Genomic DNA, 24779 nt, shown 5'->3' with positions numbered 1-24779 from the left:
GAGTGACGGACAAACTCCTCTCCCCTTGCTTTTTCCTTTTGTCTGGCCTTCGAAAGGGCGGGTTTCTCATTTCCTCTGTCCGGTATCCCCGGCATTCGCGCTGCTCTTACACTCGTCTCCTCGTTCTATCGACCAACTCGTTCGATTGTACGTTGCTACTCGAGCTCGTTGTATCGTCGAGCAACCTACCCCAGCCTTAGACCCACCCCGTTCGCTCGGCTTTGCTCGGGGAACCGATACTGACGTAGGTGTTTCGTTTGCCGCTCGAGCCACAAGTGGTGCACCTTGTTGCTCGCAATCGGAATAATAGCGGCTTGCCTTTGCCGCTGCCAACGGGACACCAGAGACCGTTGTCTACCCACGAACAATACTAGCCTAGATATTTCTGGAATAATAAAGCGTGACTTAACCAGCCACCGTGCATGTTCCTCTCTTTACGAGATCAAACAAAATTCCGATATACGTGTCTCGTCTTATCCGACGAGAAGGAGAAATACATTTGGAAAGAACAACTGGTAGAAAACATTTTTCGAGGCTCAACTTTCGAAATCGTATAATCTAACTGCGAATTAGTTGGTAGGAGAGATCGTGTTAGAACACGCTAACCAAGATATTCGTTTAAAGTTCGTTTCCTTGGTCTTCTCTCTCTCTCTCTCTCTCTCTCTCTCTTTCTTTCCTGTTTCTCATCGTGCCTGATATTCGTCTTCTTCTCTCGGCATACTCTGTTCTCTGTATCCCCTCACAGCCGCTCCCTAGCCCAGGAGAGCGAGTACAGACTCCTTCGTAAGGAGGCCATATTTCATAAGACTCACTGCTTTCCTCCGGCTGCTTTCCTTTCCTCCTCCTTCTGCGCCGCCGCCTCCTCCTCCTGGTGAAGCCGCTGCCGCGGCGGCTGCTGCCGCTGCTGCTGTTCCAACTCCTCCGGTTCTTCTTTCCCTTTCCTTTTTCCTCTTTCGATGGTCGAACGGTCGAGCCAGTGGAGCCCCGTGCCGCTGTCAGAGTTTCTAGCAACGCTTGCGCGACCCATTCCCATCTCGTTTTCCCCATCCAATCCCATGGCCGCTGCCAAGCTCAGTACTGCCAGCCGCCGATGTAATGTTTCTTTTATTGATTTTGCGGCGACCCGCGGAAATTATACGGCCCATGGATGTATGCACGCCCTGGCTCGCCTCGTCTCGCCTCGTCTCGTCTCGTCTCGTCTCCTCTCGTCTCGGTTCGACTCCGTTCGCGCACTGGCTGCCCGGTTGACTGACTGCTGGCTTGGCAAGCACGCCGTCATCCCTGACAACGATAACGACAACATCGCCTTCTCAACGATACTTGTTCCACGGTGCTTCGGTCGCTTCCGGTTTCGCGGTTCGCGCGAACGACCGATGCGAAAACACCGTGCAAATCGCCTGGTTTCTTCTCTTTTCTCGCTTCGATTCCTGGCCGCACCATATTCGTCGATCGAAACGACATTTCGTCGAACCGATCGTAAAGAAAGGAGAAACCGGATAGCTTTCGGGTGGGCGACGTCGCGCGTCGACGTCGATAGGTCAAGGACGCTCTCACGGTTCTCGAGGTCAGGTCGACAAATCACCCTTTCCGGGCCGAACGTCCGTGAAAAAAGAGAGAGAAAAATAGGGAGCGATCGGGAGAGAATTCAACGCCCTTCTGATTCTCTCTCTCGCCCATCACCGTTCCCCTTTGACCCTAAAAAAATACAAATCGCACGACCAATCCCGGTCACCATCCCGGCGTTCGCCTCATCGGCCACGGAATTACGTGACTCGCCTTCGACGCTCGGATAAACGGCCGGAACATATGCTGGAAACGGTCGGCGTGCCACGGGAGACCCCTTCATCTGCCATTTGACCCTGTCGCGACGATTTCGAGCGGACCGTTTTCGAATCGTGAAAAGTTCGATGGACCAAACTTGATTTCGCTTTAATTAATTGAAACATATTTATTGAACCGATCACTTACACGAATTGGCGGCAGCAACAATTAATGATTTTCAGTCCGTGTCCCGTATGTATGCCTCTCGAATCAACGACGGCCCGTTAAAATTAATAAAATGTGTCTGGTGAAACGGCGAGCGCTCGCCATTCCATATTGTCGGCGAAAAAATGGATTTATCGTTGCCACCGAAACTCCACGTAACGAAAAATACGCGCCGCGTATATCTCGGATATCAAACTATACGAGGATAACGTACTCGGGCCGCGGAGCAGCGAATTGGTTAGATTAAGAGCCGGCTCGACTACTAATTGCCTGATAACGGGCGTACAAACGCCACGATCATAGCTGACCCTCGCGTTTAGAGGAGGCCGATCAATCATTCTGGCTATTTACGATGCGTTTGCCTTCCGTCCTTTACCCTGGGCTCTCCCTGCCAACCTTCAAAATTCTACGCGTTTCTCTTTCACCGTCTTCCGCTTTCACCGACTCGCGAATCGCCTGCTCGCGCCGTGTACACGCGCTGACCGACTTCCATACGCATTTCCACCGAGGATCTACGATAGTTTTTTTTCGTAAAAAAAGAAAGCCCTACGTCCGTCAAGCTAACAGGTTCTCGTAAGCAAATCCGTTCACTGCAAATTAGTTCTCAATAGAGAAAAGAGCAGAATTGCGATAAATATCATGGAATTTCAATGACTAAAGTTATGTCACGCAGTGGGATTAATAGAGAAACAGTTAGATAAACGGACGGCCGGTTGGCGATAGGGGAGAACGGGGGTGGAAAGGTGAGAGGTTGGTCGACCACGTGTGTCGGTGCGTGATGCTACCGGCGTCGGTACTCCGGAGCGTACGTGACTCTCGTTTTCGCCGGGTGCCGTATAGAAAGCGAAAACGGGCTCCTACCTACATTTCGCCCATTCACGCAGAGAGCCCGAGAACGAGGCTGGAGGGTGGCCGAGGGGCGCGAGGAAGGCTGGCAACGGACGGCGAGGGGTAGTAGCGAAAAAAGAAAAAAAAAAGGAAAAATAAAACGACGAAGGAGGAAGGAAAAAAGCGTAGAAAAAGGGAAAAAGCAGGACGCTGGTAGGCAAGCAGCGGTGCCACTATCGGCAGCGACGCGGCGAAAAAGGGTGTTTTGCGGAGAGACACCGAGCGTACGGTGAACCGTACATACTAATAGGCAGGCGCGCGTACGGATACGCGGGACGAGCTCGTGCGTAGGCTACGTTTGCAAACGGATACGCGTCCGCTCGAGGGTGGTCGGAGGGGAATCGCGAAAAAGGGTGTAGGTTCGTCGCGGATGAGTTGTAGGGCAAGGGATACGGTGGGGTGGAACACGCGACGAACCCGTGGAAGAAAGGGAGAGAGAGAGTTACGAGAGCGAGGAAGGACAGAGCTGAACGACGCGAGAGGTAAAGGGGAACTAGAGAGCGAAGAGTAGAGGAAAGAGAGCGGGTGGAAAGAGAAAGAGAGCAGGACGGGCAGAGGAAGAGGGTGGAAAAGCGAGAAAGAGAGAAGTTGAACGCGGGGTAAAAAGGGTGGCTAGGGGGCTGGAACGAGCGGGAGCGGGATGGGTTCGTTGCCAGGGATGAAGTACGTAGGTATTGATCTATTTAAAGCCTAGAGTTCCAAACGAGGTCCTTATTAAAAAGCGGAATGAAACAAGGGGCGCTTCGCCCCCGCGTCGTCTCCACAACCCTCGTTCTTCCTCCTCTCTCTTTCCCTCTCTCGCACGGCACGCCTTTCGGTTTCTTCCTTCTACTTTCTTCTTGCGTTCTCCACGCTCGATGCTATAGGGTCGGCTTGCCAAGCAAGGGAGGAAAGTTGCGTAGAGAACTGGTGGCAGACATTCGGCAGCCCTTTGGATCTCTCTCGAGTGCCCACCCACGAGTCGAGAATCGTTGCTCGTGGGCCTCCGCGGCGCTTGTCGTTGAAAAATCTTTCTTCCTTCCCCTTCTGTTCCTTCGTCGAGCTAAGAAAATAGGCCGACGATTAACGACACCAACTCTGTTCCCTGGTCTTTCTTCTAAACGGAAGTCACCCTTCGAGCAGCTGACTCCAACTCCGACGCTCGTAGCTCCTTGTTGAGAACGAGTAGGACAAACAACGATAGGAAATCCGCGAAACCGATACCCTATAAAGCAAATAAAGGAAAACCAAGGAAGGGTGGCAACGAATCGATACGTCGGAGAACGTTCGAAACGAGTTCCGAGTTCGAACGATTCGATAAAAATCGTGGATCGCTTGGGACGGATGTTCGCGAGGATGATCGCCTTTGGGGAGCTACGGCATCGAGGAGACGCGTGTTTCGGCTGTCCTTGAACCGAATGGGAAAAAACGGAGAACCAGCAGGGTGGAGCGCGTTAGGCCTGGCAACTCTCGGTCGGATATAAAATTCAGGAGTTTAAAGCATTTTAGTATCGATCCTCGTTTTTAGTACTAGACGCGAAACTCCCTCATCGGCGGTCGGCTGGTGGGGATGTACCTGGACCACGATGGTGGGAGATTCAACATCCCTCTGGCAGCCAGCCCCTGTCGCGGGTTGGCTTGCCAGAGAGCGATGCGTAGTTACACTGGCTGTATAAGTGTGTAAATGCATAATAAAACTCGCGCGCTGAGCATCAGAGAGACGTAATTCCTGCACCCCTGATTTTACTAAAGCGGCAAAAAACATGCATTTCCATTTGACGCGTTTCACCCCGACTGCCTATCGCGCTAGTTCCGACCACCACCCTTTACCTTCTCGTGCCACCTCCTCGCCCCCTCCGAAGCCTCCGGCGTTCGCGTAATTCGATGAATTTCGTTTATAAATTAACATGACCATTTATAATAATTAGTCGCATTACCGTAGAAAGTATATACCTATCGTTATTTTGCCGTAACAACGAATGCATTTCATAATTATCTCGACAGTTAAACAAACACGGAGGAGAGGTCTTTCTGTTTCTATGATAATTGCGTTCCCTCTCCTCTTGCCCTGCTGCCATTGCCACGCATACGCCGGTGCTCGGTTGTCGGGCTTGTCGTAAATATTCGATTAATAAATTAAACCAAGGAAAACGACTATTAATTGCGTTCGCTCGGTATCGACGCAATATCTACGCGATAAGCGGCGGCGGTCCGATATCGGACGACACGACGCTTCGAGCATCTGAAATAGCCGGTTAATCCTTACGTACGTCCGACGAATCGATGAATCGAATTTACTAAAGCGGTTACCGAACGTTTTCGCTTTAACCTTTCGGAAAATCGGGAATTTCTCGAAAGAAGCACAATTCCGTGAGTAAGCCTTTTGATCGAGTTTCACCGGTTGTCCTTACAGCCGAAAGAAACGATAATCGCTACCGGTTTTCACGAAAGAACGCATCTCGTGATTATCGATAATCTGTCGTCGGTTTCGCGCGCAACTTACGGCACGTTGCGTTGGTTGACTGATGGTTCGTGGTATTACCGTTCATCGGATCCTTTTCCAATCGGGTGTAAAAAGGATCTCTCCCGGGACGGAGATGTCGATGACACCGGTCGACAAGATTTTCGCGCGTTTCTTTACGCACCTACGCGAGATACACGCACCGCGAACCAACCCTTCCCGATACCGTGAACCGCTTTCTACCCTTCCCTTCTTGCACGCATCGATGACCGTCGAACGCGTTGCGTTTCTCCCCTGGCCTGGATTTATCTATTAATAGCGGAACCTCGAGCTTTCCTTTCCTGTGCGTGCGAAGGAGACACGCGTTTCGATGGGCGGACGACTAGAAAATACGATGGACGGTCGCCTGCGACGATCGAACGATTCTCGGCAAGAAAAATATTTTTCTAACGACACCCCTTCTTCGTTCGCGCGATCCCTCGCGGCAGATTTCCTGCATAAATCGTCCACGGTTACAACGTACGAGTATTCTCGTCGAAGAATATACGATAGCCGGTACGGTGCTCGTCGGCTATGGACGTTCGCGTAACTTCCGTGAAAACAGTGAAAATAGAAGGTATACCGCTCGAGAAAGGAAAGAAGCTGTTTCCGTAAGATTCCATGCTGCGCAAACACACCGGCATTCTTGGGAAATTAGTTAGAGAAACGCGAAAAAAAGAAATATATATATATATATATGTGCATTACTCGAGACTGCTACGGTGAAAGAACGTCGAAGGGGAGACGCAGGCAGGCAGGCAGGCAGGCAGACAGGCAGGCAGGCAGGCAGGCAGGCAGGCAGGCAGGCGACGAAGTTGCCAGGGGTAGCTAAGAGGCTTCAACTTTTTTTTTCAACTCGTACCGGTGGTAGAGCACGATGCGTATATTCGTTGCTTGCTCATATCGGTGCCGCTTTTCCCTCTGGCATTTTCAAAGGCACGCGAACCGACGCGTGTCGGGGAACCTACGAGTGGCTCGTCCTCTCATGGACGCCGCGTCGTCGATCTTACCGCGACTCCGATTGAAAGCGTTCCCCGTAAATCAAAGGCTACGACGTTTCGCGTATACCCATAACTCAACTTTGGCAAAGGAGGAAAAAAATTGGCGCGAGTGTTACTGCGATTCCGATCGTTTCGCGATATCGGACGGACGCCGGGGATGGCAAACGATGATAACGAATGTCATTCGACGGGTATTGTTGCGCCCGATGCGCGCGTGTGTAGGATCATCGGCGATCTATGCGTGTATAAATTACGCGACCGTATGATATTCGACGGAGAATGGAAAAGTTTGCAGAACGAAAAAGATGAGACGCGACTAGAACCAAATTCGACGAAGAACCCTCTGCCCGCGTAGCCGACTTTTTTTCCTCTCTTTTCTTTTTTTTTTTTTTTTTTTTATTTTCTGAAAGCTATAGGTATAATCGAGCACCGCCGCTTCGACGATTTTCGCGAACATTACACGCACCCGGTGTTGGCAGAGTCCTTTTTTTAGACGATCCTGTGCACGTAGGTGTACGCGTACATTATATTTCTGTACGCAGGGAGAAAATTATGCGCGTAGGGAGGAAAAGAGAAGGGTAGCTCTCGGCATCTCGGTGTGCTCATGCATAATTCAATCAGAGTTAGACTAGAAACGTCAATACAGCTCGCAGATTATTTCTTTTCCCGGGCTGCTGCGCTCTCCCGCCTAGTCTTGTTCTTTCTCTTTCTCTCCGGCGCGTTCTACCTTCTCCCCGCTGTTGCCGGTCCAGAGAGAAGAGGAGCAAAAGCGAGAGGGGAAAAGAGATTTCTCCTTCTGGCGCCTATCCGCCACCCCTCCCGCCGCGCCACCCCGCCCGTGCCGAACCCTCCTCCATCCCCACCGCTCTTCTTTTATATTTTAATCAACTAATTCTGCGCAATGCGTACATTTATTGCGCCCTTTCGGTCGGCGGTATCCGCCTACCCCTTCCCGCTTAACAGCCCCGGCTCGCCGCCACCCTCCGTCACCCTCCGCCCGTGGTATACCATCCCGCGTTTTAATTGCAAATCTCACCTCGTCCGCTGATTCGATGGGATTTTTTCGCTGCCGGCCAATGAGAACGATCACGACCGATGCCGGCTTTTGGCAAAGTCAATTTTTTGTCGCTCTTCTTTGCCCCCTCGGTGCCCCTCTGCCGCCCTCGACACGCCGGTTATACAGGCGGACCCCCGTTTCCACCCCCTCGATCATACCTGGCTCGCCTATCGCCAGGAAAAACACACCGTTGTTTCTCTTTATATCCCCTCGCCGCTGCCCACCCGTCCGACCACCCAACCGCCCATCCCAACCACCCCCCCCCCCGCTCCCGTTCACCATCCTGCGATTCGTAATATTGTTAATTAAATGTCGTAACTCCGCTCTTTGTGTTTCACAGGGCATAATGATATTAATTATCCGTCGCGACTCGTTCGTTCGTTCGTTCGAACGAGTTCCGATGCGTAAAGCCATTATTAATCGGATGTTAATAAATAGCAAGCGGCGCTAGCGGAGAAAAATTTCTCGGCCGCTATGCCTGTTCCGACGAGAAAAGGAGCGAGAGAGCCTTAAAAAACGCCATCATCTCTCACCACGTTCGTCCGGCCAATATACACGCGTACGTGTAGGCGCACATCTCGTCGTTTCTCCTCGGGAGAGCGTCGCCTACTCTCCCGGAGAAATCCAGCCTGCGGGGAGGGAAAAAATATTGCATTACCTTCTACGCTAATAGTTTCCTTTGACGGCCCATCAGCGTCTGCCTTTAATCTAGGCGGCCACAAAGGAACTCATCCTTCACCCTCTCACGCGCCCGCGCTCTCGCTCCCTCTCGCACTACCCTCCGCTCTCACTCTCGCTTTCTCGTTCCTCGACGTGGAAGCGCGTGTACGCGTAAAGTACGCATTTGTCCGTGATCCGCGGCACGCCGCGCGCACGCGGTTGCTGTCAGTGGAAAATAGCAAAAAAAAAAAAAAAAAGAAAAAAAGGAAGGAAAGAAGGAAGTAGAGGAACGAAGAAAAAAATAGAAGGGAGAAAGAAAGAAAGCTCGCGCGCGAGAACCGACCAGCGCGCGACGAGAATTATCGCGGAGGTCGTCCTCGGTTGCTGACGAATAGAAGAAGCACGTGGGGTGAAAGGGGTAAGGGCATGCCGAGAAGATTCGAGCAGGGCAAGGAGCGCAGAAGGGGGTGCTAGAAAAGAAGGGAATGGGACAAGGAAGGAAGGAGAAAGGGAGGAAGAGAGGCCGTTTTTTAAACACAAACTCGCTTCGGCACCGCGAACCTCTGTGTTTTACACAGTCGAGGGTATGTTCTCCTCTTTTTCGCGAGCCCTGCACCGTCCCACCCTCTCATTCAATAGTACCACCCTCCTTTTAGCCTCGGCTTCTCTTTTTCTAACCGAGTTCCGGTATCTTTCTTCGACTTTCTATTCGCAGCTCTCTCTATCTATCTCCCTCTCTCTGTCTCTCTTTCTTTCATAGTGCTCTAACTCTCTCATCCTTCGGTGATACGATTTCACCCTCTTTCCTTGCCTTGCCTTGCCTCGCCTTGCCTTGCCTTGCCTTCCCTCGGGCATCGGGATCCCTCCCACCCTCGAAGCGACTACCTTTGCCTTCGGCTAAAGAGGGAAATGAAAGCGAAACTGTTCAGCGATGCTCTCACCCGACGTTGTGTTTCTCTCTCTCTTTCGGTCCCTCGCGCGGGCTCTCGTCTCTCCTTTTTCACCCTGTGTCGCTCGCCTCTTCGTATTCTCTCCCTCGACGTGTATCTCTCGCTCGCTCCGACTCCTACTCACCCTCCCTTTTCCTTCCTCCCGTGTGTCAGCCCTCCTCGTGCCACCCTTCTAATTTTTCCACCTCTTTCACTAAAATTAAAATCAATAGTAGCACCACGTGCCCGGGGACCCCGCCAGGAACACCGCCACCCTCATCAGCCGCCGCGTCCCTCGAACCCTGAAAACTGCTTCGAAATAGTGCCTCGTATCGATACACTTTCTCTCGATCGTCGCGTGATTTCACCGACGTTCTCTCTACATACACAGCGCTCCGCTCTCCGTCCTTTTTTTCCTGTTTGTTGTTTTTTTTTTCCCTCTGCGCGCTCTCGCGTTGCTCCTTTTTTTTTCTCACCGCGTCGCTTTCGCTGTGGAATTTCGTTAAAATCCGTTTGGCAGCGACCGTGAGCGGTGGATTTAATCCCGCTGTAGCCGCGGTGCGTATAACGCGAAATATTATTGCATACACGCGATCGAAGAGAGGACAAACCGCCTCGATTCCGGAGCCGCGAAACGGTCCCGGAATCACGGAAGGATAATCGGTGTACCTGTTGTACTCGCGTAACGGCGACCCATTCGTTAAATCGAAACGTTTTCCAGCGGCACGTCGGTGATCCGATTTGTTAGTCAAATTGCTTCGTTCTGGCAGAAATACTTTCTCTCGATCTTGCCTCTTCTTCTCCTCCTCTGTTCTTCCTTCTCAAATTTTCCTCCTATACCTACGCGTAACGGATAGCTCGAAAGACGATCAGACAAAGAAACTCGGATCAAATTGATTACTTCCGATAGACTCAACACGACCACACAACGTAACAACGAGCATACGTATTGGTCGCAAGCATCGTACGTACAAAAGAAAGGCTACGAAAGCGTGACGATGCTATTTCTGTTCCGTTCCGCTAATCGCCTTTCCAATAGCACATGCTGACAAATGCAGGTAAAAGAACGTCCGATACGATTGGTCGACGAATCTTCTCTTCTCCTCGACTTCTTCGTTTTCCATTCGACCTGCTACGTAACGTTTCGTCGTCGAATTCGAGTTCCGTTACGGTCTCGTCGTTATCCCGAAACGGGAAAAACGGATCCACCGAGGAGAGAATAATCGGGGTAAGTGGTGTCTTTAACCGGAAACGGAAATCCCCGGTCGAGGGCCTCGGGCCGACTACCTCGGTGCGCCGGACGAGTAACAGGTAAGGTTCGATCCACGGTTAAAGCATACAGGTGGCCGAGCACGCTTTCATCATCCTTTCCACGTGCGACCGTGTGTGCGAGCGTGCGGTTGTCCATGCCGCGAGTCTGTGTCCGTGAGGCACACGGCCTCGTATGTTTACCAGCACGAAGACGAACACACACGACGGAGAGCGTGTCCGCCATCGGATAAGAAGCTGCGAGAGGACGTCGACGAGCGATGGGGTTGCCAGCGACGCCGATGGTTACGTATCGGAAAACCCACCCCCGGTCGACACATCCGGCGAACACAGACGGTTCCGTTGCACCCTTCCACCCCGAACGAGAGCGAAGGAATTTGGTCGAAGGGTGGAGAGGACAGCCGCTTGAACGACAGTTATTCCGTTCCCTCAAGATCGGCGACCTTGTGTGTCCTGTTTGTAAACAAGGGGATCGACGACGAGAGGGTGGCTCAATGGAATTCTTTTGCTCGATTTCGATCAGGTGTCGTATCCATCTACGAAACGCGGATCTAAGTTGTATAATACGGACAGCTGCTGGTCGCCCGTTGGATTCTTCGTAGACGAATTCCGTTGGTCTCGACGTACATTTTCCACATCGTTAGGACGTACACCGGGGAATTAATCGTGGAGTAAGGAAGCTTCTAATCAACGTAATTATCCAAGTAACAGGCCGATGGCTAATCGACTGCCAGCTGACTGAACCCATCACTTTGGCGTGCCAATCGACAACGATAATGTGTTTAGCAAATAATATGTCCGTTTTGTGACCATTGTCCGGTTCTACGTAATGGTCGTGCTTAATTAGCAAAACCAATTAAAATAATTAACGTAAACTCTAATTTCGTGTCGCGTATAAATTGGCCGGTCGTTGATGTATTAAAACGGTTACGAAATGTACATCGAGAATCGCGACATCGATATTATTGAAAATAAATATTCCTCTCTGCCAATTTGTTCGCGTTTGTCCGTGCACCGCGTGGGAAGCAACCTCCGTCGCTCGGCGCGCTTTTTTTTTCGTTTTTTTCCCTCCCTCTGTTTTTTATTCCATTTTTCCCGTCTATTTTTTAATAATCCCCCGATACTTTCTCTGTCGCGCATCGATCAAAATCCAGCTGACCGAATTAAATCGATTTCGAGTTCTGCCGCGACTGACTGCCGTCCCAGTTCCGTGTTCGGTTTCAACGTAGAAGAACGATCGATGGGAACGAGCGATGCGATCCCGAAAGTCGTTCCCGTTTCGCTTCTGGGCACGTTGCCGCATTCGGTGTTGTTTCGCCAAGGATGACGTGGCGAATGCTTGCGTCGGTGGGCAAACGACGATTAACAACGAACCGTCCCGCGGCAGCGACGCTTCCAAAGCGTCGACAAGGACGGATCGCGCTGTCAAAAGCCATTCTCACGGCAAGTGCAACGCGCGTCGTTCTCGTTACGAGGCTGAGCAGTGCCGTAACCGGTGCTCATACTTTTCACCCGGCTGAATCGTTTCTCCGGCACCCCTCGCGACCATCTCCTGCCGCCTCCCTCTTGGTCGGTGCCTATCCTTTTATCACACCCCTTCGCTCCTCTGTCGATTCCCGCGGCAGCGCCACCGACCTTCCTTCCTCTCTCTCTTCCTCCTTCCTCTTCTCTTCTCTTCTCTTCTCTTCTCCTGTATTCCGGGATGCGAGCGTGCCGCCCCCACCAGCGCACTCCCTACAATGCGATGGTGGTATTGATTTAAAAGTACATTCGTGTTTTCATAATGCCGTATCTGTACCGACGCTCAAGCGCACCCTTCTCTGCCCTCCGTCGCCCCGCGCTCCTCTTCTTTCTCTTTCTTTCTGCTCGTCGTCCTCTCTGGCCCACCTCCGTGTCTCTTCCCTCTGCGTTCGACTCGCTGCATCCTTCTCTTCTCTCGCTCGTTCTCTCCGCCCGCTGTCCCGCTCACCCTTAACCTCCTGTTTAGCCTCGCTCTCTTGTCACCCACGCGTAGATATGAACGCTCCCGCCCTGCGGCCACCCCTTTTTCCTTCTATTTTCTATCTCCCGCGTTTCTTTCCGTCTTTGTCCATCCCGACTGCCATCCCGTTCTCTCCGTCCTCCTTCGGCCGGTCGTCGAAAGGACGACACGAGTGGTGCGATTAAATCCGCGTTAATCGCCGCGCCCGATAATTCGATTTCACGGGTAAAAATAATTGGCCAAGAGCGCGGTGCCGTGCGTCGGTGGGCAGTCCCGTTTCGCTCCATTCGCGGCCTGCGTCAACCTCGCGGATGGTGGGACGTCGGTGTGAAAGTTCGTCGCGAGTTCGTCGGCCGCTGGCCAGGCGAGATCGTTGCTCGCAAGTGGGCCGATTTTTCCTTCGGCATACGCCCGCTTCGGTCGTTACGGCCCATCCTATGTACCCGATAAACGAATGAAGCCGTTGGTTCTTCCCACAGTGCGAACGTGTCTCTCGTGAAATCGTCTTAGCGAGAATGATATTGCAAAAAGATATGGAAATTAGCGCGAAGGTCCCGACCCTGGTTACGACAAAACCACCCGGAGAACTCTCGCGGCTGCGGCTATAGACTTTCCACAGTTCAACCATCCTGTCTCTCGCTCTCTGCTACAAACACCTGCCTCGTTTTTGCAATCGTCTTTAATAAACAGCAATTATGGTCGCGCGCACGTATGCCTTCTGCGTACCTCTGCCTATTGCTCTCCGGTGGACCCCTCTCACTTCGTGTCTTTCACGAGGTAATTGGCCTCGCCTTGGAAAAATTATCGAATAAACGGCCATTATCGATGTCGTTTGAAATTTTCATATGCCGCTGTTCCTTACGCCTTTGTTAACGAGCAAACTCGCGTATCGTTCACTAGCAATTTCTTTTTGTCTCTGTCGCCTCTATCGAGCGATTATATCTCGCGTCGATACGCAGGTCTTTCGTGCTTCGAATCATCATTTTGCTCGTTATCTCGTTTGACGCATTAAAGGAAAAAAAAATTGTACCTTCGAAATCCCCCGATCGACCGCGAGAATAGAGAGCCAGTATTTGGCGGCTCCTCCCACACGCGATCGGAAAGGGTTGTCGGCAGATGGGCATTGGTGAATTCTAAATAGCGGAAAAATGGTGGGGATATATTAGCGGTTTTTACTATTGATTACCGAATTAAAAACGCGCATGTATAATTCAGTGATATTTTACGTTTCGCCAGATTCACCGTTGGCGCCGCCAGCCTCGCGCTTCGATCCTCCTCCTTTAACTCTCTTCCGCCCCCGTGCAACGTTTTATCAGTCGAGGCGTTCGCTTTCAACCCCCGTTAGGTGGCGCGTAGCGTCGAGGGTGCAACGAGTAAAACAGTTCAACCCTTCGCTGCAGAACTGCTACTAGGTTGGTCGATGGTTCGTACTGTCTTTGGGGATGCGCACCCATTACGATCGATTTTTATCGGTTACGCGTTACCGACGCGGTGTTATCTTCTGTGGTTAATCGCGGACAAACATCGTGCATAATATTAATTCGAGAAATAAGTAGTATTTCGATAGAACGAAACTGTGAAATTAAATGCACTTTAACAAAATTTGTTGAAATAAAGCACGGAAATACTTGAACTGAAATGGTCGATCAATCAACTTGCCACGCAAACTCACGATGACTCAGGGTTCGTGTCCAATGGTTTATTTTGCAAAATAAATTGACATATACAATGTGGTACTTTAGCGAAAACGAATGTCCGTCCACGCGTTCGTTCTAAAGGACTTACATATGTGTTTTCAGCGTACAAATATGCAGCACGATGGACAATGTTCCTTTCGGACTTTATTTCGATCCACCCCCGAGGAAGGGGCCAGAGGATTAAACGAAGATAGGAGCGGTGCTGGAAACTCATACGAACGAGAAAGGACTGAAAATTCATGAATCGAAAGCTCAATATCATCCAAGCCCAAGTGTTTTTTTTTTCTTTTTTTTTTTGTTTTTTTTTTTTAGCTAACTGCTCTCTGTCATCATTCGCAGCTTAATTATTACGATTCGACTTTAATTGATCATATGGAACGGTTGTGTGTCAGGATCTCGGAGATCCGCGTCTCGCTTAATCGTTAATTAAGTCTTTATAATTACTTCTTGACGAGTCTCTACGAGTAATTATCTCTAAAGTATCCTTGCGAAATGATGATGCGCGATGCGATAGAACATCAGAGCATTACGTCGAAGAACGGAGAATGGAGAATGGATTTTTCCTTATAAACTTGACCTCGCGTCGATTTTCAAGCGTCCAATACCTTCTATACCTTGGAGATTCGAGTTTTCCCTTTGACGCGACCCATCTTTCACACACAGACACACACACACAGAGGACGCTTTTAGAGCGGTCGAAATCGGCGCGAGGGCGACCTAAATAATCGGTCGATCAACCGCTATGCGACCAGCTACTTGCGGTGTGAATATTTCTAGAAATACGCGAGACATTCAGGTCTTATATAAAATTTATAGTTGTCCACAGTTAGACCTCTAATACCATCTAGTAACAGCCACACGAGATTCACTAAACCAGAAAACTAGACTTACTTCGTTAGCGATGTAAAAGCGAGAGAGACTCGGCTGGCATAGGAGTACGTATGAGTCGTGAAACGAATCGATTCTGTTCGGGGATCGTGTGTGAGTATGATTAAATCTTTAAGTTATGGTACTTAATCGCTAAATATGTGCTACACACTATTATCTTACGTGGACCGGTGATTACTTTTCGATGAGGGGATGTTTCGTGTTATTCGCGTTTATCGGCTCGAGCACGATAATGGCTTCAAGTGTAAGAAGCGCAGATGCATCTTAGAAACAGAGTTTCGTCATTTTTCAAAGTGATATTCATTCACGGATTCCGGACCTGTGACTTTTAATTTTTATTTGAAAGAAGTACGAATACTATATCGATGTTAATTGTACGATTATATCGATTATATGAACGTAAGAGTGTTGCAATTGGTCGAGTGTTAATTAAGTAGTATCCTCCGAAAATGACGAAAATTCTCACTTTCAAAGTACAGTTTAGGGGGACGTCGATTCTCACCGGAAATGTAGTGGCGCGCGAGTGCCAATGAGGCGCGACGAACGAAGAAACGAGGACGTAGGAGCGCAATGACTAAAGAGAAAATCAGCAAGCTACATCCTCGTCGCATAGATCCATACGCAATAGCACCATATTAACAACAACGTTCGCACTATGTAACGGAAGCGTATAAAATCTGAAATATTGGTAACGCAGCATTTGCTCGAAACGTACAGGTAATAATAAGATCATCGAGTATAGTCGTTTGGCATACGTTCATCGAGTTGCCCTCGAGAAACCTTAAGGAACTATTTTGGCACTAGAATCCACGTAACGTTAATCTTTAAGCCTCTTTTCGACTTCCTCGAGTCGCGAACCTCGTGTTTAACGTAAGTATGATTTACCGATACAGTGTACTTAGGAGCGTTTACTGGTTCTGATTACTTCCAAGTAAAATCTTGCGTACAAGATCTACTAAAACGACCATCGTCCCCGAGATTCGAAACGTACCAATGTCTAGAAATTTCAATATCGACGTTTTAGAAGAATTTAATCCTGCCATCTTCGAATTCTAACTTTCAACCCCGTTTTTACGTGGATAATCGAAAGTATTTGGAATATTAAAAAAAAAAAGAACCCTCATCCGCTAACTTAAGGCTATAAATCACACGCATCTCGATAATCCTTTTTAACTTTTCTTTGAACTTAGAAAGCTACGATACAAAATGCCGATAGAGAATTCTTAGACACGATACTTGATCGAAACTCGAAGACCACGCTCGAAACCTTAACATCTACCAATCTGGACACTTAATAGCGTTCCACTTACGATGCTTAATTATCTTCTATTTCGTACGTATGTTCTCGGACAATAGAAAATTCTTAACAAATCTGGTTCGTTTGTAAAATTGTTTTAGTCCAACGGAATCTGGCGGTATAACTCTTAGAATGGTTTACAAAATTCGACATATGTATTCGTTCTGTGATACGGTTCTCTTCTCGAGTACACGTACTCGCGTTAGAATATCATGAAATTCCCTCGAAGATTCTCTCGATCGGGTCGATGAGGAGGCTTTCAAAACTTCACTGGGTTATCGGCGCTTCGAGCCGCGCGATGAGACTCTGCAGGGGAGAAAGCCGTGCGTGGTCAGACAGGCAGACGGATGGCGCAGGAAGAGGGACATAACTGGCGTGTATTTAGCAAATCACTGCCACCCAGGACGGTTTTCCGTCTTTGACAATTTACGCCAGCAACGTTTCTAAATATCGAAACGCACCCCTTTCGTTTGTCTATCCAACTCTATAGCCTCCCATGCTCTGAACGTGATTATCTCTTTCAACCAAACGACACGCTTTTTGTCTCGCGATAAGAATACACGCGATACGAGACAAGGACCCTTTTAGAAAAACAATTCCACCAGGTGTAACGCGTTTCTCGACGATGCGGCGAGCGGACGACTGTTTGCAGTATGCGTCGCGGACAACTGCGGTGCTCTATTACCCGATGCGGTTGCGGTTGGCGCGCACACAGAGCCACGGACGCGGAATCCGCAGCGGCGCGTTGAGTTCGTTAGTCGACGATTGTTCTCCGCGGTTCGTAGATCCTCGCTTTGGTAAATTTAACGGGCGGGCAGGGTTTATGGAGCGCGCGGAGAGAACAGAGAGGGAGAATTGAAGAAGGAAACGGACAAGAGCGAGAGAGAGAGAGAGAGAGAGAGAGAGGAAGATCGGTGGGAGAACGATGAGTTAAGGGCTGGAAACTGGAGAGTCATTAGGATATATTGTCAATTCCAAGCGCCTCTGCCGGCAGCGACCTATGAAGCACAGTTTCCCTTGGATACGACCAATTTGCCCTGGTCACTCTATCAACTTCCACCGTGCTCCAGTCCTCATCGATCCGTCGCCGCGATTTTCTCCCCCGATGATTTTATCGTAGGCAAACCCAGACGCGACATCTTTTTATCGCTCTGTCTCTGGCCGATCCTCTTTTTGCTGCGGTATGAGTTCTTCGAGCGGCACTGCTACAGCGAGCTGGGATGGCTACCTGATGGCTCGGCTGTCTCATTGATACCGTGATACTTTTCTGAAAGCCTCGTCTAAAATCTCCTGGAACGTCCCCGATGAGGCGTCGGTGAGTTTTGGCGTTGATGAGATATCTACAATGACTTTCTGTTGGACTTTTCGTTAAATAAAAATCGTTCTCGACGAGGGTGGAAGCATTGTTCTCTGATACCAAATAAGATTCGCGACCACCCGTAGCCGCTGTTTTGATTTGGCTCTGTGCGAATACTCGGAAGAAAATTTCTCTAGACGTGGAAATTTTTGTAGAAAATGGTTATCACGCGGACGAGCTTCGACTTTAACGCGTCACGTTCGACGCGAGACTCCACTTACTTTGTCCACGGTCCTCGAATGGGCAATGGACATCTCTCGATGCTCGTTCGATGGTTCGATGTTATGCTTTGAGATGTTTTACGATAAAGGCGCGGCACACCATTATCTCCATTAACTTTCTTTTTCTTCGATAGGACTTACTTCGTTTTGTAGAAGCTCAAACTTCGGACTTAATCCTGGGAGTATGCTTTTAGTGCTGGTCTTGATCTGACTGTAAATGTCCAACGACTTCTTCGGCTCCAGGTCTAATTCCAGGGTCTCCTCGATCAGTCGCGGTGGAATGCTTCCGCTGCGCTTATGACTCGGCACAAAGGTGCAGCTTTCCGGCTTCTGATTCTTCGGCCTGCCTTCCTTGTGCTCCGGTGTTAGGGTGCCGTTACCCAGCTTCCGCTGCTGTTCCTGAAAAGTGTCTTCCTGGACGTCGTCTTTCAACAACGCTCCGGTTATCACGGGTTTATTGATCTCTGATTTTCCAAAGTCGTTGCTCAGCGCTTTCTGCTCCATAATCTCCAGTTTATTCGGGGTGGCGCCATTCACTTGGAGGTTGGGATTCGAGCGAACCGTGTCTGTGGAAATACTGGCATCCGTTGAATCCTGCTGGTCCATCGATCCTCCGGAACCCTGGGAAACGTCCAGATTGTTCTGTTTTCCCGTTATCGATGGCTGGAAGGAAGAAACACAATGTTCCATCACGATCTTCCTTTTCTCGCTTAAAATCGTCACTTACGCTTTCCTCCGCATCCTTCTCCATACTCGACGTTTTCGACGCGTTCAGTAATGCCTTTTCGGTGTCCGGCGACTTATCAAATTCCACCCATTTCGACCCTCCCTCGAGTTTCCGAGATAACGTATCGGACTCGTAACTACCCCCGTACATCGGGTAACCCAGATGGCCCGCATCGTATTCCACTTGATTTCCATAACGATAGCTGGGATTAACCGAGCCCTGGCTAGAGATCGAGAGGTCCGACTGCGACAATCCTGTATTCGTGCTACCGAATAATCTTGCGTTCTCGAACCCTGCATCATACAGGCATACTTTTTACTAAATATTTCTTTTTACAAAATTTTCTTCTTTTTTAAACATTCTTTGTCTACAGTGGCTGCAAAATATATTTGCACATATCCTAATGTTCTGCGGCGAAACGCTTTTCCATCCGATTCTATATTTTCTATCTTTATACTACTGAATTTTCGTAGTCGTACGAATGTACGTACCTAAATGATACGAAATTTAATATATCTGGATTTAATCGATCAGCGTTTAAACGTCATAAATTGTAACATCATCCGTTATAACTTACAATAGATACAATGGTGTGCGAATACTTTTTGCAGCGACTGTAGGTTTCTTTATCGCGTACGATAACATGGTTGTATTATGAAAGAAACGTACCTGGCGCTTTATCTTCTGGAATTTCTTCTCTGTGGACCAGAGCCTGCTGATCGGTAACGCTGGCGGTCATGTCATCGGTGGATCCTTTGTTAGTCTCGGTTTCCTCGTTCTGATAGCTGGGTTGCACCTCGACGACGAACGAGCAGCCGTTATCTTGGTACCTGCGATTTTTATTATCCTCCACTGTCACCTAAAACGCGGAGACGAGCGAGCTTCGTTAACTTCTTCCCGCGGCTCTTTTCATCAAACCGCGCGTATACGGCTTCTACGCCAGCGAAAAGAAAACGTTTATTGCCCCGTCTCGTAAAAAAAGAAAGAAACGAGGAATAAATACGTGGCGAAGTATTAATCAACGGTAGGGTCGTTGAATTCGCTTGTAGGGTGAAACGGAAGGGCGGAAGGGGCCAGATCGTTTGACGAATGATCGTGTCATTAGCGGGGTTCGTTTTGCCTGCTTCGCAATCTCACCTCGACCTTTTACTGCCGTTTCAACGGCGCAACATGATCAGGCTATGCGGCTCAAAGCACCCCGCAATTACGAGCTCGATGCATCATCAGCTGCTTTACTTCGGTTATCTATTCAAGACGACAAAGAAACGAACTGCCAAGAATAAGAACACGTTGAACGGTTCTCTCGATCTGCGTTTAGATATGATATTCTATAAAGGGATTTCTCACGAGCCACTGACGCTCGCGTTTCATGCATACTGACGCATTTATAGCCGTATAGCGATAAACATATCCTCGAGTATTTATGACAAACGTAGTCCTTTCTTCTATAAGCGACTTTAAAATATTGCGATAATTCCGAAAGCAAGAGAGCCGTTACGCCGACGTCGCGAAATTCAGATCAATATCAGAATCCAAATTATCCGACATTTTGTGCGAAAGAATTGACTCGAACGATTTGAATATACATATACGAGATATTAATTATGATTCTGATTACAATTGAGCAATGTGAAGCAACTCGCCGTTGACAAGCGAAACGAATGATTCCGATATCCAACAAAGGCAGCGTAGCGTATTCACGTCAGAACTAGGAAATTAATTTCCACCGTATGAATTTCCTAGATGATGTTTCTAGTTTACTCGTAGTCTACCATGGCCGTCGGCCGCGGATAAATGCAACCGCGATCAGAGTTACTCGAGTCGACGGACCGCAGAATTAGTTCTCCCTATTGTTTCCAGTCTCTCCTATCCCGACGCATTTCTCTGTGTTTCGTTCACGACTCTGGGCGTCGCAAGCAACGTTTCCCCGCGGGGCACGTCGCTCACGCCTTCCGAATTATCGGCAATGCCAGAGAGGAAACGCATCTTCGAACTCGACATCGAAAACTGTACATTTTCTTCTCGCTAGCCGATACGCCTTCGACTATCCAAGTCTCGTAACCGAAAAGATACGCTATCGTTGATATGATTTTGCTTTTACGATACATAAATTGTTACAGGAGCAACGTATCGTTTTATTCCTACGAGCTATTCCAAGAAAACAATGTTCTATCCACGCAACAACCTTAGCCATTGCATCGACGATGGTTCGCGATCGATAAGCTTTCTATGTAGGTTCGTGTCGTTGAGAACAGGGCTGCCATTTGGAGACGCGTGACGCCTTTGATTTCGCGGTTACGCTGTCTAAAGTTTCACCCGAGCGATCCAATTACCGAATCCCTAGGCAACGAATTACTTCGACGCGTGATAAATTCTAATTAACCAAAAGTGTGTAAAGCATGTCAAAGTTTGACCCAGATTCTGCTCCGTGGCTTATAAAGTAACCGGAATCTGGCAGATACGTCCCCTATCAGGAAGTTACGGTTACCCGTCATCTCGAGGTGGTTAATTTAAAAGATGAAGGGGGCGGTTCCATCGAACCAAAGCGGCGAGCCTTTTAGCCACGTACCACGTCGCATTTGCCTCGCGGGCGTTCATCGAGAAACTTCCGAGAGTTTCAGCAAAAGGAAGGAATCGGTCGTACCGATAACACCTTTGTCCTACCTCTTTGAAGAGGACAAAGAGACGCGCAAGGGTAAGAGGAGACGCAAAGTGGCTTCTATTTCTCGATTCCTCGACGAAACTTGCTCCCAGAGGCATCGTATAACCGAGTTCCGAATCACGTACTTTTTCACCAGCCCTCGGCAAAGTGGTGACTCGCTTCAGAAATCGACTCCGTCAGCTCAGATCCTACGCGACGGATCGACCAACGAATCGTCCACCAGAGACGCCACGTAGGTTTCCCGATGACGCGTGACAGTAAGTACTGGAATCCTAAGGATCCGTCGAGGGAGGAATTAGGAAGACATGTACAGTGGCCTGCGAGATGTTCTCAATGCTTACCATAAGGAACTTTCATACGAAATATTGTGAAATTTCATTAGTGCTACAATGAAACGTCGATCGTCACGATGATATCGGTCAACTTTCAAGCGATCTGACGATATACGTGCTGTATAAAAATTACAGAACGTTTACCGCGAACGTGTTCTTTATTATCGGTTGCTACATAAATTTTGTTCGTGGTTTCGTTTATATAGAGCATTCATACGAAACGAGGACATTTTATTCTACGTTTTTCGATCATTTCCTTGCGTAGAATAACTTTTTACTGATTATTTCCTCGTACGCGGTCAGTAATCGGTCAAGTTTACGCAAACAAATTTCCAAATTCGATTTGATCGAGAAGAAAGCACGAAACAAATATATTTCGTGCTCTCGATTTGTTCTTTTCCGTAGAATCTTGCTGCTGATTGCACCGCATTTAGTGGCACACCTTGTATAGGAGGGACGTGTTTGAGAACAAGGAGGGGCGTGCCACGTGAAAAGGAAAATGGGACGACGTCGCCATTCGTTCCACTTTAAAAGGATCTCTCGAAATCTCAGGTAGAAAGGTGGAACTCAGAGCAGCTAGGGCCGTTTTCGAAAAGCGAAGTGGCTAGAAACAGCCATAATTCAGGGATTTGCACGCTTCCGCTTCCGAGTAACTCGCGAACACTGCCGGGGACTCGAGGCTAACTTACGCTCTGTCACCGTAAGTTCCCGACCTAGTACAACTCTGGTTTCGCTTTGCCACGATTATTAAAGATCGTATTTTACGATCCATCCAGCGATCACGCAAACTTCTTGTTTATCCGGAGAGAGAACGGAGAACACGCAGTTGCAAATTGAAATGGAAATCCAGCGACGAATATGTTTTTAGCGAGGAAACTAAAGGCGTCAGACTAGTGGAAGTATATCATCGACGATATTATTTCATTACGATGTTGCACGTATAAATATGTATTGAGATCACAAGGGGAACGCTTCGCCGAGAATTTAATCTTCCACGTAATAAATTAATCGATGCATAATAGGGTGCGAGATTACCGATCACGCGTTACTGATCCCGGATGCTCTACTAAACGGATGACGCGTAGTTCGTGTCCCTTCTACCTGCTATTTATACATCGGCTGCTAGTTAATAACCTTTTATAACCCAAATTTTTTTATATCTCTCGAGCGAGATCAACGCGAGCGGCGTTAATTGAAACTAATTATTTTTCTCGTCGGAGGAAGTAATTAAAAATCGACGAATTAAACGAAAGCGCGATGGGAACGTTACCGGGAACAATCGCGGGACGCGGTGTTAATTGCAAAGTTTCGATCGAGTTTAACGAAAGAAATTGAATAACATTTCGAGCATAACGTTGAACAGGGCAAATGGTAATGGCAAAGCAAATGGAGACATTCCGGTGTCCAATAACCGTATCAGGAGTCTCGAATACGTCTAAACTTTAGATGCAATTGCATCTCCGTGGAAACTCTGTAGACTCGTGATGGTAATACAACGGGACGATTCAACGAGGTATACGCTAACGTACGTACGCGACAGTTAATTTGTCGAATAAAGTTCAAATATCTTCGGCGACGATGCAAGCCAGGTCACGGTGCACCTCTTTAAGGATGCATTTAGTTCTTAGATGGCTCGAGAAAACGAAGAGTTTCCTTTTTACGCGGAAACTGCGCGCAACTCTGTGAATAGATTGACCCAGATGAAAAAGAAAAATTTAAAGAAGACGAGTTCGTTGGTAAATCGACTGTGCAGTATCTATATATTTTTGTACTCCACGAAAGATCGTTGACGTCATATTTCTTGATATACACTGTCGTTAGAGGTAACGGGGAACCTGTTTATTTGCGCAACGAGGAATATATTTTAATTAGAAATTAATACGTGATTCACGAAGAGATATTAAGCGTTGCTTTTAATTAATAATTCATCTTTAGTTTGCGTGTTGTAATAGAATTTATTTGTGCCCCTTCTTCCCCTCTTATACTACGGTTTCTACCTGTGAGAAATAAATAGAATAAAATATTTCAATAATATTTTCGAGGCAATAAAATACGTGATATTTTAAAAAGTCAATCTCATCGCTCTATTCGGCATGGTGACATCCGATATAATGCGAAAGAAGGCAACGAACTGGATGGCCTTCGAAAACGCGCTTCATTCCAAAGACACGGCACTCGTAGCCTCGATAGTGTGAGTATTTCTCGAATTCTGAGGGTATTCCACGCGACCGAGGGTGAACACCGCGACTTGGCGCCAGGCCAAGTATTACGTCCAAGTATCCCGAGCATCCACCCCTTGAACCCTTTTTCGTTTCCTGTCCCCCTTCTATTTGTCCCGATCCACGAACAAACGCATCGCATGGTTTTTACATTCCTTTAAAGAGGAAGTGCGCTAAGGCGCTTGTCGTGGCTGAAATAACCAACAGCACAACGGCTCTGTCTGTTTGTTCGTTTGTTTTGTCTATCCGGTGTTTTTTCTCAAAGTAGCTGCTGCTTTGTCGAACGTAAAGCCGATATTGTTGGCAACGTATCGATTCTTACTGCCTTAGTCTGACAATAGACGTCACAAGCCAACCCCAAAAAGTCTTTCCTTCTAACTTGTTTGCCAGCGGATCAGATTTCTGACCCTTGCATTCGCCAAGTGAAAACGAAACGTTTCACCGGTTTATCGTCGATAATACCCTTGAAGTATCCGCAGTGATAATCTTCCCATTCTTTTCGCCGATACCGTTCGATCGTATCTTTTTATCGTCGCGGAAGCACGAACATTCGGCTCTCATGTAGCTACGTGTCCCCAGTCTCGGCGAGTTAATTTCGTTTATCTGTCGATTAACGGACTTGCTGTCCGTGTGCATGTTACGAAAAGACTTATCACGGATTTAGGGATTCGATCATGAGATCCACAGATTCGGATCCACGCCCTTTCGTTGTTCGATCGCTTTCGACGGCTTAGGTCGCGCGCACTTTGCTCGTGTAGTTGTGCCGTCTGGCACGAAAGAAAGAGAGTTACGACCTAAAGACGTAGGGACAGGGAATCGAGAAGAAAGGACAGAACTGAACCTGGGAAAAAATTTGTCCATCGACGTAGACACCGACGACACTTCTCCCATTCGTTTCGATCGATTCGATCCACGAGATGAAATACTTTCAAAAGGAAACTGATTCGCAACTGGTCATCCTGTAAATATCCTGCTGGGATTACGTGTATCTCGCAAACGGTGTTTCGATGAAATTACACCGATATCCAGGTAAGGGAAGTAAAGATAGTCGAAGCTCTGACCCAGCGGATTTGGCGAATCCCTGGCAAGATGAGTTTCCACGGATAAGTCTGAGCCGGTAAGTAGGACG

At 48.4% G+C, this 24779-nt stretch overlaps 1 protein-coding gene across 2 annotated transcripts in view; it reads right to left on the bottom strand.

The window, feature by feature from the left end:
* Window positions 1–13937: 13937 nt before the first annotated feature.
* LOC117154799 (uncharacterized) overlaps window positions 13938–24779 on the bottom strand; it is an 86780-nt gene continuing 75938 nt past the window's right edge. For both annotated transcript variants that reach the window (XM_076622931.1, XM_033330273.2), the window contains 3 exons: window positions 19107–19296; window positions 18438–18730; window positions 13938–18373 (listed from right to left, as the gene is read on the bottom strand). In XM_076622931.1, coding sequence (XP_076479046.1) covers window positions 17822–18373; window positions 18438–18730; window positions 19107–19296 — 1035 coding nt within the window. In that variant the 3' untranslated portion in view covers window positions 13938–17821. The remainder of the gene's footprint in view (window positions 18374–18437; window positions 18731–19106; window positions 19297–24779) is intronic.

This window comes from Bombus vancouverensis, chromosome 11, assembly GCF_051014615.1.
Source record: "Bombus vancouverensis nearcticus chromosome 11, iyBomVanc1_principal, whole genome shotgun sequence".
Classification (NCBI taxonomy): Eukaryota; Metazoa; Arthropoda; class Insecta; order Hymenoptera; family Apidae; genus Bombus; species Bombus vancouverensis.
This window is presented reverse-complemented; position numbering and strand designations above follow the sequence as displayed.